General features: G+C 42.6%; 1 protein-coding gene across 4 annotated transcripts in view; it reads left to right on the top strand.

The window, feature by feature from the left end:
- Positions 1–15,753, top strand: part of UTRN (utrophin) — a 1,374,288-nt gene that overhangs the window by 385,860 nt on the left and 972,675 nt on the right. For all 4 annotated transcript variants that reach the window (XM_069235249.1, XM_069235248.1, XM_069235247.1 and 1 more), the window contains exons 20-21: positions 4,878–5,119; positions 9,634–9,814. In XM_069235249.1, the coding sequence (XP_069091350.1) occupies positions 4,878–5,119; positions 9,634–9,814 (423 nt within the window). The remainder of the gene's footprint in view (positions 1–4,877; positions 5,120–9,633; positions 9,815–15,753) is intronic.

The following is a 15,753-nucleotide window of genomic DNA, read 5'->3' as shown; positions in this document are numbered from 1 at the left end:
TCACAGAGACCTACCTCCTTTACCTAAGTTTTGGCTGATGGAAGTCAAGAAACCTTTTATTTTAAAGGTTTCCTGGTAATCTGCCACCTGCGAGCCAGTGATATCACTTGCTTCATTGTAGAGTCATTTACATGTATTTGCACATAGAAGCTCACTTAGAAGCTTGTATATTTTACTAGCCAAAGAAGTGTTTGGATTTATGGTGATCCAGCTCTCTGGTCCTCATAGGGTTGCCTCTGCTCTTCAAAGACAAAGACGAATGGGCTAGCTCTTCCCATAAAGAGAGGTTCAAGAATCTCTGTAGAATCTCAGAGCAGCATAGAATCAGGTAGAGGAAATAAAAGGGTCTCTCAGAATGAAGTGTCTTCAAACGGCTTTGCAGAGGGGTCTGTGGAAAGAGCACAGAGTTTGGATTAGAATTGATCTGCCTGCTCTAGGAGCCTGCACTCATAGTATTTTCATAACAACAGTTGAAACAATTAGTTGCAGTCTACAGCAGCTCGTCTAAACAGTGCACAGTGTCCTTGTGGTGACAGGAAAGCTTCCGTCACTTAAACAGTCGGAAGACAGTAGCTCACAGTTATTAAACTGTAGAATGAAACCTTTTATGAAACATTTGAGAAGTCAAAGATGTGGTCTCACCATTCCCTTACTATAAGACAGCCACCGTTCATGGTTAGGCCTCTACAAATCAGCCTTAGGTAATACGGTTGTCACCCATTCGAACTAACAGTACTATTGTTCATAGGAAACATTCTACGGGAATTAAACTAAACATGTTACTTTATTATTACATTTTATTAAAACTATGCCTCTGGCAAGGTTGAAATCTAACAGTTTCTTCCAAGTCATACATTTCTCAGAATATTCATGTCATTGAAAGTTTAACATCTCGCATCCCTGTCCTAGGTCAGGTTAAAAGAAAAAGTAAAAATGCACTTTAGAGCTATTGTAACTAAATATGTGTAAATGTGAAACCCTAGTGCTCTCACTTGCTTTTGAAATACAGCTTGTCATTTGAAGTCTACACGTTATTTCTACATGTTAATTACATGAATTTTCATTATTTTAAAACATGTCTGCATTAGAAAACAACAGAGTAGTGTGTTGTGAGTGTGGATTATGTGAAGTGCTAGAGGCAAGTGTAGCCTACTAACTTACCGGTCACAGGGTTAATTTTCATGAAGCAACTTGGTAGAGGAATTTGCATTAATTGTTTGGCATGCCTTCATTTGGTGAGTCATTTGTTCATTTCTGAAGTAGTTTAATGAGGAATCCTATTGTATCTGTAAGGATGGGTCACCGATCTAGGCAGGTTGATATCAGGTCTACTCCTTCTTGCAAATTTATTTCTTGCACATTTTATTTTTGGGCCTGATGTAGTCTGCTATGTGTTTTGAGAAGGCGTTTGACCGCTTGATTTTGCTTGTCAGATTGGTGGGCATGTTAAAGGTCACTGCATTGAATGTGATGTAGCAGATATCTAATATGATTTGGGATAACCAGCAGTTGTGCATTCTTCCAGCATCCATTGGTTGAGCTTGTAACTCCATCTTCTTACATAAACTGTTTTTAAATAGATAGATTTATTAAGTATATACTTAAATATCTATCAACCTGACAGAAAGTTTGAGAAACCTGGATGTGGTTGTGTGAGCAGTCATTTGAAGTTATTGGTGGACCTTCAGAAAAACTGGGACGCAAGCATCAGCTTGTTGTACTGACTGCCAGGTTGGAAGTGAATGTTATCTGTACAAATCTATTTAGATTTTTTCTGCGTAAGGGTTGTCTATGCCATGCTAGGCAGTGAATGTTTTTTTGCCACATTGTCTGAGTTTTCATCAAAGTTACAAAGGCATGCATTTACAAGTCCCAGGGCTTTAGTTTTTATATTTATTATATTTATTACTATTGATGAAACTGAACCCAAAGGCAGTGAACAGCTTTGCAGTTAGACATTTTCATAAAAGGTTCACAAAAGCCTCATATCAAAAAACAACAATGTAAATAAATGAACAGCCCATCGGTGGATACCTCAAGCCCCATTTCAATTTCCTTGACATGATGTGAAATACTATAACCTGAGTGGAATGGGATAGCTCAAACCTATTCACCCTAAACAAAGTTGTGGATCAGAGGAATGGAAGGTTTGATTTCACGTTTTCTTTACTATTCAGATATGTTTCGAGAAGCAAGGATTGAATGTCAGGCTGACTTCATTCTGTTATTAGTTGAGCATCATTAACCTTCCAACTACTAGTCTTGGGTTCCAGAGTAGCGTGCTACATGCCGAAAAAGATCTCCAATGCCTTGTCAGAAGTTGTAAGTGCTATATAAATAGATTTAACATTATAATCATTAGCCAATGTCCTGCACTATTTAAAATTGCCCCGTCTGCATTCTTTCTTCTTAGAATGTTAAGGTGTCCACAACAAGGAACCACAGACCTTTTTGATACTAAGGGTCTCATTACGATTTTGGCGGTCGGAATGATCTGCCTGCCAAAACCCCGTGGAGGAGGCAGCCGTCATACCTGCACCCCCTCTCCCCCCCTCTACCTCCTTTTCCCCTCCACCCCTCAGTTGTATTACGATGTTTCCGCTGGGCTGATTGGCAGAAACATTGTATTCCGTCATTTCCGCCGGTCAGGCCGGTGGAAAGAGTGCCACGGTATTGGCCTTGGCTCCCTTAAGGCAGTGCGCATGCCAGTAGTGCTGCCAGGGGGGCCCTGCATTGCCCATGCCATGGGAATGGCAGGAACCCCTGGTTCCTGGCAGGAACCCTTGGGGTCCCCAGCACTGGCTTTCTGAAAGCCTTTTCATGGTTTGAACCCTCCCATGAAAAGGCTGGCGGAAAGAGGACTCATGATTAGCACAGCGGTGCTGAACTTAGTGTCACCGTGGCTGACCATGACTCTGACTGTCACCACCCTGCCGCAATCCATGATCTTGGCGGTGGTGGCAGTCTGACCGCCAGGGTTGTACTCTGGCGGTTGAACTGTCAGAAGTGTGGCGGTCCGACTGCCACCGTGGGTTTGGCAGTCCTCGGACCGCCACACTTGTAATTTAGTCCTAAGTTGTTAATATGGTATGATATTAGCTCAGCTAATGTGATACCTGTGTGGCCAAGAGCATATGGGCACTTAAAATTGCAATCTAATACCGTTTTTGCTCCTTGAAATAGGCCACAGAATAATACTTAATTTTTTTTTCTTCAAAGTCAGTAAATAGTGTAACACCAACACATTTATTTTTTTAGCCAGAATCTTACGTAAGTATGACTGGTATCCTCTGTGGTTCTGAGAACATGAGGAACATGCTGGAGGAAACATGCCGGGGCACACTGCAGAGATGGCAACCAAATAAAGGAGAACGCATGGAAGGAAAAGGGCAATAAAAGCATGGTCTAGTTGTGCAGGAAATCTTTGAATATGGCATTAGACTGTGGTATTTCTCAGTGCTTGCTCTGAATATAGAGTGGTATTGTACATTGTATTGTACATGCCTATTGACTAAGCAATGGACATGATGTCCCCTTGTTGCACTATTTTAAACAAGTGCACCCAGGTATCATTATTCCGAAACCTCCGACTCCTTCTTCAGTTTCAATAACTCCTTTTGTTGTTTCCAAATACTTATCATATCAACAATCCTACTCCACTTGCAGCTTTTAATGGTGTGCATTCCGAGATGCTTCCATATCCTTTAAACCTAAATATTTGGGCTGTGGTTCTTCTACCGATGCCTGTGATCTTCCTTTTAAGATACTAGCCCTGGTCACCCTGTCTCAGTTCTTCTGTAGACTATTGTGTGCATCTGACAATCTTCTGGAATCCGGTCTGATCATTGCCCCCTGCCAGCTACGTTTCAGCCTACCTGGCACTATCCCTGACAGTGTATCAGGATTCTTGCTTCTGCTGCAGTTCACTAAATAGTAAAGAAAAAATCTCTACCACAGCTACAGATGTGAGTTCTGTTAATATTCCACTGGAATGAAAGGAACCATCAGACATATCTGGATTACATATGGAGGTGAATATAAGGGTCAGGCAATCACCAAGCTAACAGTTATGTTTGTCATGTCTTGTATGGCCACGCGGTAGATAACAGCCAAAAAGCCGCTTCCTGAATGCCTACATTTTATTGGTTCACAAGTGTTTTATAGCTTCTCCTTGGGAGTGTTGATAAAGGGTATCTGCATTGCAGGAGCATGTTCATTGCTATACACCTTTTACAAGCACTGCTGCAGCAGACTGAGGCGTGAAGTTCAAGCCTTCCAGAATCTTATAAACTGACAAGAACGTTTCTTGCTTCTACGCCGCCACCGATTTATGGAGTGCTTTGAGGGAGGTCTTTAAAGGAGTTTGTACCCTCCAAGCAGATGGCATCCAGCATGACAAGCAATAAACTACATACAGCTTGAAATAATATTTCTCATTACCCATCTGTCTACTTATCGAAGTTCAATAAACACCCTTCCTGCTTTTTTGGTTTATCTTTGTAATGTTCCTTTTTAATCCTTCAAAAGGAATGCATTTAGGGAATTTTAGGTCGGGCACACTGGAGAGTAGGTTATATGCTCATGTCTTCATTTCATTGGTGTCTGCAGCATCGGGCATGAAATCGAACGGAGTATCTTCTACTCTGGTGCTGCATCAGTGTTTACTAGTTCTCCCATTTGTTTTGTTCTGGGCAACACATATTTAAATGATCATGGGTTTTTGTTGGTAAAAAAATGTCGTTCAAAACCTGTTGCGATTATACTAGCAATTTTTTTGCTGCTTCCCTTCTGATTTATCTTACCAGTGGGGGCTTTCCGAGGTTTATTTTGTGCAAGTTTTAATTAATTTGTTAATTTTCTATTTCACACTTTTGCAGAAAATTTGCCGACCGAAGAAGTGGAGACTGCACTAGATAGGTTATCCGAAGGATGGAAAGACACCGTTCGGCACACAGAAGAACAACTGAAAAAAGTGCAATACCAAGATGTCATAAATGACTTCTTCAGTGACTTAGATGAGGTTGAGAAGTCTGTGAAAGAGGAGGAAACATGGCTAATAAATGCTCCTTCCTCTGCGCCTCATCGTGAACAATTAAATGCCTTAAATGAATCTTCTAAGGTATTGACTTTCCATTACTTTGAAATCCGTGGGGCAGAAAAGCTGTTGTTTGTCAAAAAAAGTCCTTTGAAATCTGCCCTGAATTGTTCTTGCACAGAACAGTGTGTGTGTACCAGTGACTCCCAAGAAGCCTGTATGTAAATTAGATTCCTCAAGCACTTTCATCTTATTTTTGGAAATATCAATGATATTGCTCTTGTTTATTGTTAAACTGCTTGACTGGTTGAGAAATCCTTGTTATTAATGGATTTGATGGAAACATGGTGCTGTGAGATATTGTTGTATATAACATCTTTGTATAAAGTAAAATTATTTTACCATTAAAAAGGTGAGAGCCCTTACAATGGCTGCTTGTCTGACTCCTGTGTTATGAATAACAGCAACATTTTGACTGGATTTTCCACATGACAGAACAGCTATGCTTTTATTTGATCCTCGGAAACCTCTGCCTCCTATAAGGCCCTTTGCCTCTAGCGCTTCAACCTTTAGTAGGATAAATGAATGTCTGAACTAGTGCAAAAGTAAAAAAGAAAATTTAAATTGCTTTAATGATGTTTGCCCCTAATCAATATTATTAAAGGAGGTGGGAGGCCGGCGATTTATGGCTTGTTAAAAACACCAAGGTTCTAAATGAGCACCTTCATCAGGATGCACTATTCGGCCTTTTTAAAATCCTGGTGAAGGTTAATGCGGTTATTGCCAGTGCTGTGCTCACTCGCAAAGAATATTTTGACTTTGTGGCTAATGTTCGCACCAGTGACTGATGACAAAAAGACAGGTTGATGCATGGTCTTGGTCACACAAGACTGAAGGCATAATTGCAGATTCTGGCTCTGCCCATTATGTTGTGCAAGTCTCGTGCATCTACATTCATCCATATTTCAAACTAAAGGCGTGTGAGTCAGTTTGTATCCATCTATGACTCAATTGCCTCTTTTTAGCAGTACATCATCTGAGTTAGAGATGCAGTGCTCCCATTTGTAGAGGACATTCCTGTCTCAATATAGGGGCATATAATTCATGCCCTTAATGGCCCCTTTTGTGAATATCATTGGCCATTTGTGAATCAGGATGTGAGTGAGCCAGTGGTTGTTGCTCATCATGGTTTCAGGCTGTGGTCTCTCAAACAAAGGCGTACAAGTTTAGCTAGATATATATCTAGCTTTTGCACTCATCATCTGAGAATTCGTCCTCAAACTCCTCGTCTTTCTCCATAATAATTTGTTGATAGTGAGGGAGAAAGGATGAAACCAAAGCCTTTTTTGTCTTCTGGTCCTCTCTCGTATGCAAAGACATATGAAAACAGATCTTCATTTACTGTTTGAGGAGGTACAAGTACTTCTTAACCAATGGAGAATTGAGGCAGTAACAGTAATGGAGAGTAAAACAGTATTCTCCACATACTTCATGTACTTCCTGGTCCCAAAGACGGGAACGCCTGTAAGACAATTATAGGGCTTGTGACAACTAAAGAGATATCAAAGCACAGCAGAATCCAGTATGATAATATGCCAACATATAATTCCAGTGTTTTATCTGTAAGTTTACAAGGTTCATACGTCTACTTAATAATGCACACGCCATTCTTATGCTTTCTGATAAGTGGGCAAAATGATCAGATCTCATTTGTACAGTCTGGTGAAAAATACACTGCTCATGCTTCCCCTGCTGTGGTGGTCACTGCTAATGTTTGTAAAAGCTATACATGTCTGTGCTTATTTATATTATATAATAATAATAATAATGAGTGTTTTGCAACAATATGAAGCAACATAAACTAGACAATCCAAGTATTGCTTAAATTGAGAATCACAGTGAATTCGAAATATACCATCCTATCTTCCAGTCAACTGAAGTTGTTCTTGGAAGTGAACATAGGCACAGTACAGTACTCTTGTTGCTCATGCTACTCTGCAAGAGGTGATGACGATCTGTGAAACAATCACCCTGGACCACACTTCGCACCAATCTCTGTCAGTGCGAACAGTGATTATATTAAGTATGATGCCAACATATACTCAATAGGTGCCTCTTCTAGTTTACATATGATACCACTACAAGAATGGCACAAAATGGAGTAATAGGGTTTTGTGGCATTAGGTGGATCTAATTGATGCAGAAAAGATTTATGATGTTACAGTCTTGGTCACTCAAGAACCTGAGGCCGGACCATTTTCAGACACCACCTGTAAAATGATTATAATGATAAGACCCCATCGTCACAAAGTGGTAAGCTCATATGAGGACCACAACAGTTTAAAGAAAGCAAAATGGGGCATTCATAACTCCAGTCACCCTCTCATTGTTCAAGAACTTAAGACAGGAGCTCCAGTTGTGTACGCTTTTCAACATCTCCTACTATAACTGAGTAGTTGTGTTCTTCAAAACAACACACCAGCCTTGTGTTATTTACTCAAAAGAAAATACAATGTAATTAATTTTCACACATTAAATAAAGGATGCAGCACGAGACATGACAAATAAACCTAAAACATGCAGAAAAGCATGAGCCAGAAGTGACCAGTGAGCTAGCAGACTGACAGTTCTAGAACTACCGACGGTAGACAAAGCTTTAGTTTCTGGATCGAGTCTTACAAGATTTGGGAAACTTCAATTACAGATTTTATATGAATTAAAGAAACCTGAACTTTCCAAAGTCGAGTATCCATACACCTGAAGGTGCAGTATACCGAGAATGCACTGTTGGATGTCTGAAGTAAGGCATTTAGGTGTGTCTATCACCAGTTCCACTGATCTTGCTGCTTTTAGCAAATTCAGACAAATTATGATGATACTCACTGATGCCAGTTGGGGCAAACATGGTTTCCACATCTGATGAAATGTCAACACCTCGATTTTGAAAGCGTCTGATAAATCAAGTTTTACTGACAGTGTGATAGTGAACAATAACGTAAGTAGAGTCTAGGTTACCTACAATAGTAGATGGGACTCTGGCCTTTGAGGTGACCACAAAGCTATAAGGAGGTTCAGAAATAAGCTTAACATCTTACAAATTGATAAGGTCAGACAACAATATGAAAGAGTTCATGGGATGGTGTTTACACAAACATCAATTTTCTTTTGCAAGTGCAAAACATGATATAACCACAATATCATCTTGATTAAATGGACAGTGGAGTACAGTAGACCCCAGTGAGCGCATCTATCGGAGCCCATATGAGATACAGGAGGCATACGTCTTCACAGAAAGCTCCTGTGTTTAGAGCTTTCTCATAAACCTTTAAGGGAAGGTCTCCCAAGGGAATCTAGTAATTGAAGTGGAATGGAATGAAGCACTAGCTAAACTGACGTTACCATCATTTCAGCCAATCAACAAAAGTCCTATCAGGAAGTTGACTTCACAAAGGCCGTTTATATTAGCAAATTATTTTCACAGGTGTCACTAAATTTCAGGATCTTGCAGTTTAAGACCACTTTATACAAATTCATAAAGACTTACGTGGTCCTCAGAATTCACTTCTAAGTATGGCCAGAATGCACTTTCACTGTTCCAAGTCACCCAGGCTACGGAACTACCAATGGTCTTCCTCAGCACAGGAAATACTTTTCACATTGGATATTGGATTTCTGACTTCTACCATTTTGGGCTTGTAAAGCAGCCATTAGAAACTCTGGCATTGGCACATGAACAATAAGTTGCATTAAAAAATGAACAAGCTAGGTAATATACAACTCAGTATTACTAAAACACCATACCAGAAACCAAGCTACGACCTTAGCGTCCTCAAATAACATAACTCCAAAAGCCAAATGCACGGTGTCTGTACAGAGCCCGGTCCAGAATTTTCCCTTTGTTACTCTCTGAATACCCAGGCAATACAAGAGTCGGTTATAGCAGTGATAATGCTAATAAACCTATTTGAGATCACTACAACGTCACACCTGCCTCCACTCTGGAAAAAAATAATTCATCTGAGTCGATGGTGGACAGCATGAGACACTCTAATTAGTTGCATGCTATATAAGAAATACGTCATGAAATTGTTGATAAAATTTGCAAATTCACTTGTGACTTGTCCTATTTACTGGTGAAATAGTCACAAGAACCATATATGTTGACATCATTAATTGGTACTACATGACGTTAAGGCAAGCAAGACACATTGTCAAATGAAAATAGTGGCTGACGATAGTTTGAAGGTGAAGGTCATTGTGGGTCATTTGAGACATGCATATAGACAACGCCTTCGTTGTTTAATAATACTAATCATTTTTCTCTTCTGAACCCAACCCTTAGATGGTTGAATCATGCAGCAGCTTGTGAATGTTGAGTATAAAGAAACTGCAATACTATTGCTGTCTGTGAGGAATATATTGGTTGTTTTTCATGTCTACTCTTAGTAGCAAGACTTCACCAAGGACGTTTGCATTATCTGGTGCTGTCGATTCAGAAGTGCATGAATTGCGTGTCTACGTCTGCGTTCTTTTTCTTCAGTACCCATTGTATTATGTAGAATAAATATGTTTATATTTCATTCTGTGTTTCTTTACAGAAGAGTCTCGCTCACCTAGAAAGCCTGGCACCCAAACTTGAACAGTTGCGTTCCAGGACTTCTGCTCTTAGCTCTGAGCCTGATGCCCCTACTTTTATTCAAGATGGCATGAACAGCCTTAATGCATATTATAGCACTGTTCATCAGAAAGTGAAGGACCGATGTCTGCAACTCCAGAAAGGTGAAGTCATTTATTTTATTTTTTGTAGTTTAAAAACTTTTATATAAGAATGTTTTTCTACTCACTTATATTGAGTTAAAATAATAGAACATTACGCAGTGCTCCCTCACTGCTTAGGTGATTTCTCAACTGGCACCATTGTCAAAATGTTTGTTAAATCACTCAAACACCTCCACCTTTTTGTTTTGTTGTGCATTCATGAAGACAGCGTAATTTTGTTTTAAATCATTCAGGGATATTCATGGGTGCAATCCCCACAGCACAATCAGTCTGTAGGGAGATATTTTAAACTTGTTTAACAAAATTGCTTATTTCTCCATCGCTCCTACACGAAAAATAAAAGGCTAACTACAGAAATGTTGTCTTGTTCTGAATAACCTGAATCTGGCAATCCTAAATATGTGTGGATTTTCATAGTGGTTGTGCTCTATGTAGGTATTGCGTATTACCTGGTTATAATGCACTGTTCATTTGAAGATGATAGCAACCCCAGGAATTCTGCTAACTCTAAAATGCTGTTTTCATACTTTTGTAAAGACTCTGAAATCTATTGCTACGAGGCACAACACTTGTATCCTTTTAGGATAGCTATGAAGGCATGAGGATCGTGGATAATCTTATCATTTTTCTTCATATGAGGCAATCGAGAAAAGGATGGAATTTCCCTTAAGACTCAGAGAAACCGGTCAATCCGGAAGTGATTACATATGCTGCATTGTTAATGTCTCCTGAGAGACATTATATATATATGTTCGATGGCATGTGTAGCTGCAGATACACATGCTGTGCACATCCCGCCATCTGGTGTTGGGCTCGGAGTGTTACAAGTTGTTTTTCTTCGAAGAAGTCTTTCGAGTCACGAGATCGAGGGACTCCTCCCATTTCGGCTCCATTGCGCATGGGCGTCGACTCCATCTTAGATTGGTTTTTTTCCGCCATCGGGTTCGGATGTGTTCCTTTTCGCTCTGTGTTTCGGGTCGGAAAGTTAGTTAGAATCTCTGAAAAATCGTCCGTATTGTTTGCGTTCGGTATCGGGTTAGTTACAACAGATCGACACCGACTTTTGAAGAGCTCCGGTGGCCCTTCGGGGTTTTTTCGATCCCCTCGTCGTGGCCTGGTCGGCCCGGCCACGTGTCTCTTCAAGGCTGATGGAACGGACCCCATTCCGCTTCTGCCCAAAATGTCATAACAAGTATCCATATACAGATCAGCATCTGGTCTGTAACTTGTGTCTGTCTCCAGAGCACAAGGAGGATACCTGTGAAGCCTGTCGAGCGTTTCGGTCGAGGAAGACATTAAGAGACCGAAGAGCGAGAAGACTGCAGATGGCGTCGGCGCCAACAGGACAAGGGCGTTTCGAGGAGGAAGAAGAAACCTTCTCCATCCACGAATCGGACTCGGACGAGCTCGATCCCGAAGAAACGCCGAAAACCGTGAGTAAGACGTAGAAACATAAAACTCACGAGAAGACAACAAAAGCCCAGGGGACGCCACCGGCAACCGGCCATGGCTCAACCCGAAAAATAGGTGACCGATCATCGGCACCGAAAAAGGGCATGCATGTGGCGAAGTCATCCGACTCCGGTCGAGATACCGCCACACAACAATCTCGGGCCCGAGACAGCGGCTCCGAGCAGACTCGGCACCGAGACAGTGGCACCGAAACGGTTCGGCACCGAGACACCACGACGCCGAAAATAAAGAAGGTTTCCTCGGAGCCAAAAAAGGCGACCGAAAAGATTTCGATCCCGAAACATCCAGCCTCGGAACCGAAAACAGGTTCCTACACAGAGGAACAGGGATTGTCCTCCCAGATGCAAGGACATAAGTTCGGAGAGGAACTTGAATCTGTTGAGCCAGACTACACTCAAAGAAGGCTCCACATTCAAAAAGACACAGGGAAGATAAGCACTCTTCCCCCAATTAAAATGAAAAGAAGACTTGCCTTTCAAGTAAAGGACAAGCAGCCACAGGCAAAGGTGGCAAGACAAACAACTCCACCACCATCTCCACCACCATCAATGCACACATCACCGGTAGCCACTCCACCACTGATGCAATCCCCGACTCATACTGCAATGAGTCAAGATGATCCTGATGCATGGGACCTTTATGATGCTCCTGTATCAGATAACAGCCCAGATTGTTACCCTGCGAGGCCGTCGCCACCTGAAGACAGTACATCCTACACGCAGGTGGTCTCAAGGGCAGCTGCGTTTCATAACGTCACCTTGCATTCAGAACCAATTGAGGATTACTTTTTGTTTAATACACTCTCTTCCACTCATAGCCAATACCAAAGCTTACCTATACTCCCGGGAATGCTAAAACATTCCAAACAAATATTTCAGGATCCTGTAAAAGGCAGAGCCATAACTCCAAGGGTGGAGAAGAAGTACAAGCCACCACCAACAGACCCTGTTTATATTACGCAGCAATTAACACCAGATTCTGTGGTTGTTGGGGCAGCTCGCAAGAGAGCAAACTCTCATACCTCGGGAGATGCACCACCTCCAGACAAGGAGAGTCTCAAATTCGATGCTGCGGGTAAAAGAGTTGCAGCACAAGCAGCAAACCAATGGCGGATTGCCAATTCACATGCACTTTTGGCAAGATATGATAGAGCTCATTGGGACGAAATGCAGCATTTCATAGAACACTTACCCAAAGAGTTCCAGAAAAGGGCACAACAAGTGGTAGAAGAAGGACAAAGTATCTCCAATAATCAGATACGGTCATCAATGGACGCAGCAGATACGGCTGCAAGGACAGTAAATACTGCAATAACGATAAGGAGACACGCATGCGGACATCAGGATTCAAGCCGGAAATACAATAAGCCGTGCTGAATATGACCTTTAATGAACAGCAGTTGTTTGGGCCGGAAGGCGACACTGCTATTGAAAAACTCAAAAAAGATACTGATACCGCAAAAGCCATGGGCGCACTCTACTCCCCACAAAGCAGAGGCACATTTCGCAAAACACAATTTAGGGGAGGGTTTCGAGGTCAACCTACAGAGGCCACAACCTCACAAGCAAGGCCCACTTATCAAAGCCAATATCAGCGGGGAAGTTTTCGGGGGCAATATAGAGGGGCACAATTCCCAAAAAATAGAGGGAAGTTCCAAAGCCCCAAAACCCCTCAAAACAAGCACTGACTTCCAAGTCACACATCCCCAACACATAACACCTGTGGGGGGGAGACTAAGCCAATTTTACAAACATTGGGAGGAAATAACAACAGACAATTGGGGACTGGCAATTATCCAGAATGGTTATTGCATAGAATTTCTCAAATTCCCTCCAAACGTCCCACCGAAAACACACAATATGTCAAAACAACATATAGATCTTCTAGGACTAGAAGTTCAGGCATTGCTACTAAAAGAAGCAATAGAATTAGTACCAAAACACCAGAAAGGAACAGGAGTTTACTCTCTGTACTTTCTCATACTCAAAAAAGACAAGAGTCTGAGACCTATATTAGATCTCCGAACATTAAATACCTACATCAAATCAGATCACTTTCACATGGTGACATTACAAGACGTAATCCCACTACTCAAACAACAAGACTACATGACAACACTAGACCTAAAGGATGCATATTTCCATATACCGATACATCCTTCACACAGAAAGTACTTAATGTTTGTATTCCAAGGGATACATTACCAATTCAAGGTGTTGCCATTCGGAATAACAACTGCGCCAAGAGTTTTTACAAAGTGCCTCGCAGTCGTAGCTGCACATATCAGAAGGCAGCAAATACATGTGTTCCCGTACCTAGACGATTGGTTAATCAAAACCAACAGGTGTTCACAACACACAAAGTATGTCATAGAAACCCTCCACAAACTAGGTTTCTCAATCAACTACACAAAGTCACACCTTCTGCCGTGTCAAACACAGCAATACTTAGGGGCGACAATCAACACAACAAAAGGGATTGCCACTCCAAGTCCACAAAGGGTTCAGGCATTTCACAATGTAATACAGGCCATGTATCCAAAACAAAAAATACAAGTCAAAATGGTGATGAAACTCCAAGGCATGATGTCCTCATGCATAGCCATTGTCCCAAACGCAAGGTTGCACATGCGGCCCTTACAACAGTGCCTAGCATCACAGTGGTCAAAGGCACAGGGTCAACTTCTAGATCTGGTGTTGGTAGACCGCCTGTAGGAAGTTGGCTCTGTATGTGCTATTTCAAAGTAAGGAATAGCATGCACAGAGTCCAAGGGTTCCCCTTAGAGGTAAAATAGTGGTAAAAATAGATAATACTAATGCTCTATTTTGTGGTAGTGTGGTCGAGCAATAGGCTTATCTAAGGAGTAGTGTTAAGCATTTGTTGTACATACACAAGACAATAAATGAGGTACACACACTCAGAGACAAATCCAGCCAATAGGTTTTTATATAGAAAAATATCTTTTCTTAGTTTATTTTAAGAACCACAGGTTCAAATTCTACATGTAATATCTCATTCGAAAGGTATTGCAGGTAAGTACTTTAGGAACTTCAAATCATCAAAATTGCATGTATACTTTTCAAGTTATTGACAAATAGCTGTTTTAAAAGTGGACACTTAGTGCAATTTTCACAGTTCCTGGGGGAGGTAAGTTTTTGTTAGTTTTACCAGGTAAGTAGGACACCTACAGGGTTCAGTTCTTGGTCCAAGGTAGCCCACCGTTGGGGGTTCAGAGCCACCCCAAAGTCACCACACCAGCAGCTCAGGGCCGGTCAGGTGCAGAGTTCAAAGTGGTGCCCAAAACACATAGGCTAGAATGGAGAGAAGGGGGTGCCCCGGTTCCGGTCTGCTTGCAGGTAAGTACCCGCGTCTTCGGAGGGCAGACCAGGGGGGTTTTGTAGGGCACCGGGGGGGACACAAGTCCACACAGAAATTTCACCCTCAGCAGCGCGGGGGCGGCCGGGTGCAGTGTAGAAACAAGCGTCGGGTTTTCAATGTTAGTCTATGAGAGATCTCGGGATCTCTTCAGCGCTGCAGGCAGGCAAGGGGGGGATTCCTCGGGGAAACCTCCACTTGGGCAAGGGAGAGGGACTCCTGGGGGTCACTTCTCCAGTGAAAGTCCGGTCCTTCAGGTCCTGGGGGCTGCGGGTGCAGGGTCTCTCCCAGGCGTCGGGACTTTAGGTTCAAAGAGTCGCGGTCAGGGGAAGCCTCGGGATTCCCTCTGCAGGCGGCGCTGTGGGGGCTCAGGGGGGACAGGTTTTGGTACTCACAGTATCAGAGTAGTCCTGGGGTCCCTCCTGAGGTGTTGGATCGCCACCAGCCGAGTCGGGGTCGCCGGGTGCAGTGTTGCAAGTCTCACGCTTCTTGCGGGGAGCTTGCAGGGTTCTTTAAAGCTGCTGGAAACAAAGTTGCAGCTTTTCTTGGAGCAGGTCCGCTGTCCTCGGGAGTTTCTTGTCTTTTCGAAGCAGGGGCAGTCCTCAGAGGATGTCGAGGTCGCTGGTCCCTTTGGAAGGCGTCGCTGGAGCAGGATCTTTGGAAGGCAGGAGACAGGCCGGTGAGTTTCTGGAGCCAAGGCAGTTGTCGTCTTCTGGTCTTCCGCTGCAGGGGTTTTCAGCTAGGCAGTCCTTCTTCTTGTAGTTGCAGGAATCTAATTTTCTAGGGTTCAGGGTAGCCCTTAAATACTAAATTTAAGGGCGTGTTTAGGTCTGGAGGGTTAGTAGCCAATGGCTACTAGCCCTGAGGGTGGGTACACCCTCTTTGTGCCTCCTCCCAAGGGGAGGGGGTCACAATCCTAACCCTATTGGGGGAATCCTCATAAAGTTAGAGTCACTTCAGCTCAGGACACCTTAGGGGCTGTCCTGACTGGCCAGTGACTCCTCCTTGTTATTCTCATTATCTTCTCCGGCCTTGCCGCCAAAAGTGGGGCCTGGCCGGAGGGGGCGGGCAACTCCACTAGCTGGAGTGTC

The sequence above is a fragment of the Pleurodeles waltl genome, chromosome 5 (assembly GCF_031143425.1).
Source record: "Pleurodeles waltl isolate 20211129_DDA chromosome 5, aPleWal1.hap1.20221129, whole genome shotgun sequence".
In the NCBI taxonomy this organism is placed as follows: Eukaryota; Metazoa; Chordata; class Amphibia; order Caudata; family Salamandridae; genus Pleurodeles; species Pleurodeles waltl.
The sequence above is the reverse complement of the archived record's forward strand: the minus strand, read 5'-3'. Positions and strand labels throughout refer to the sequence as shown.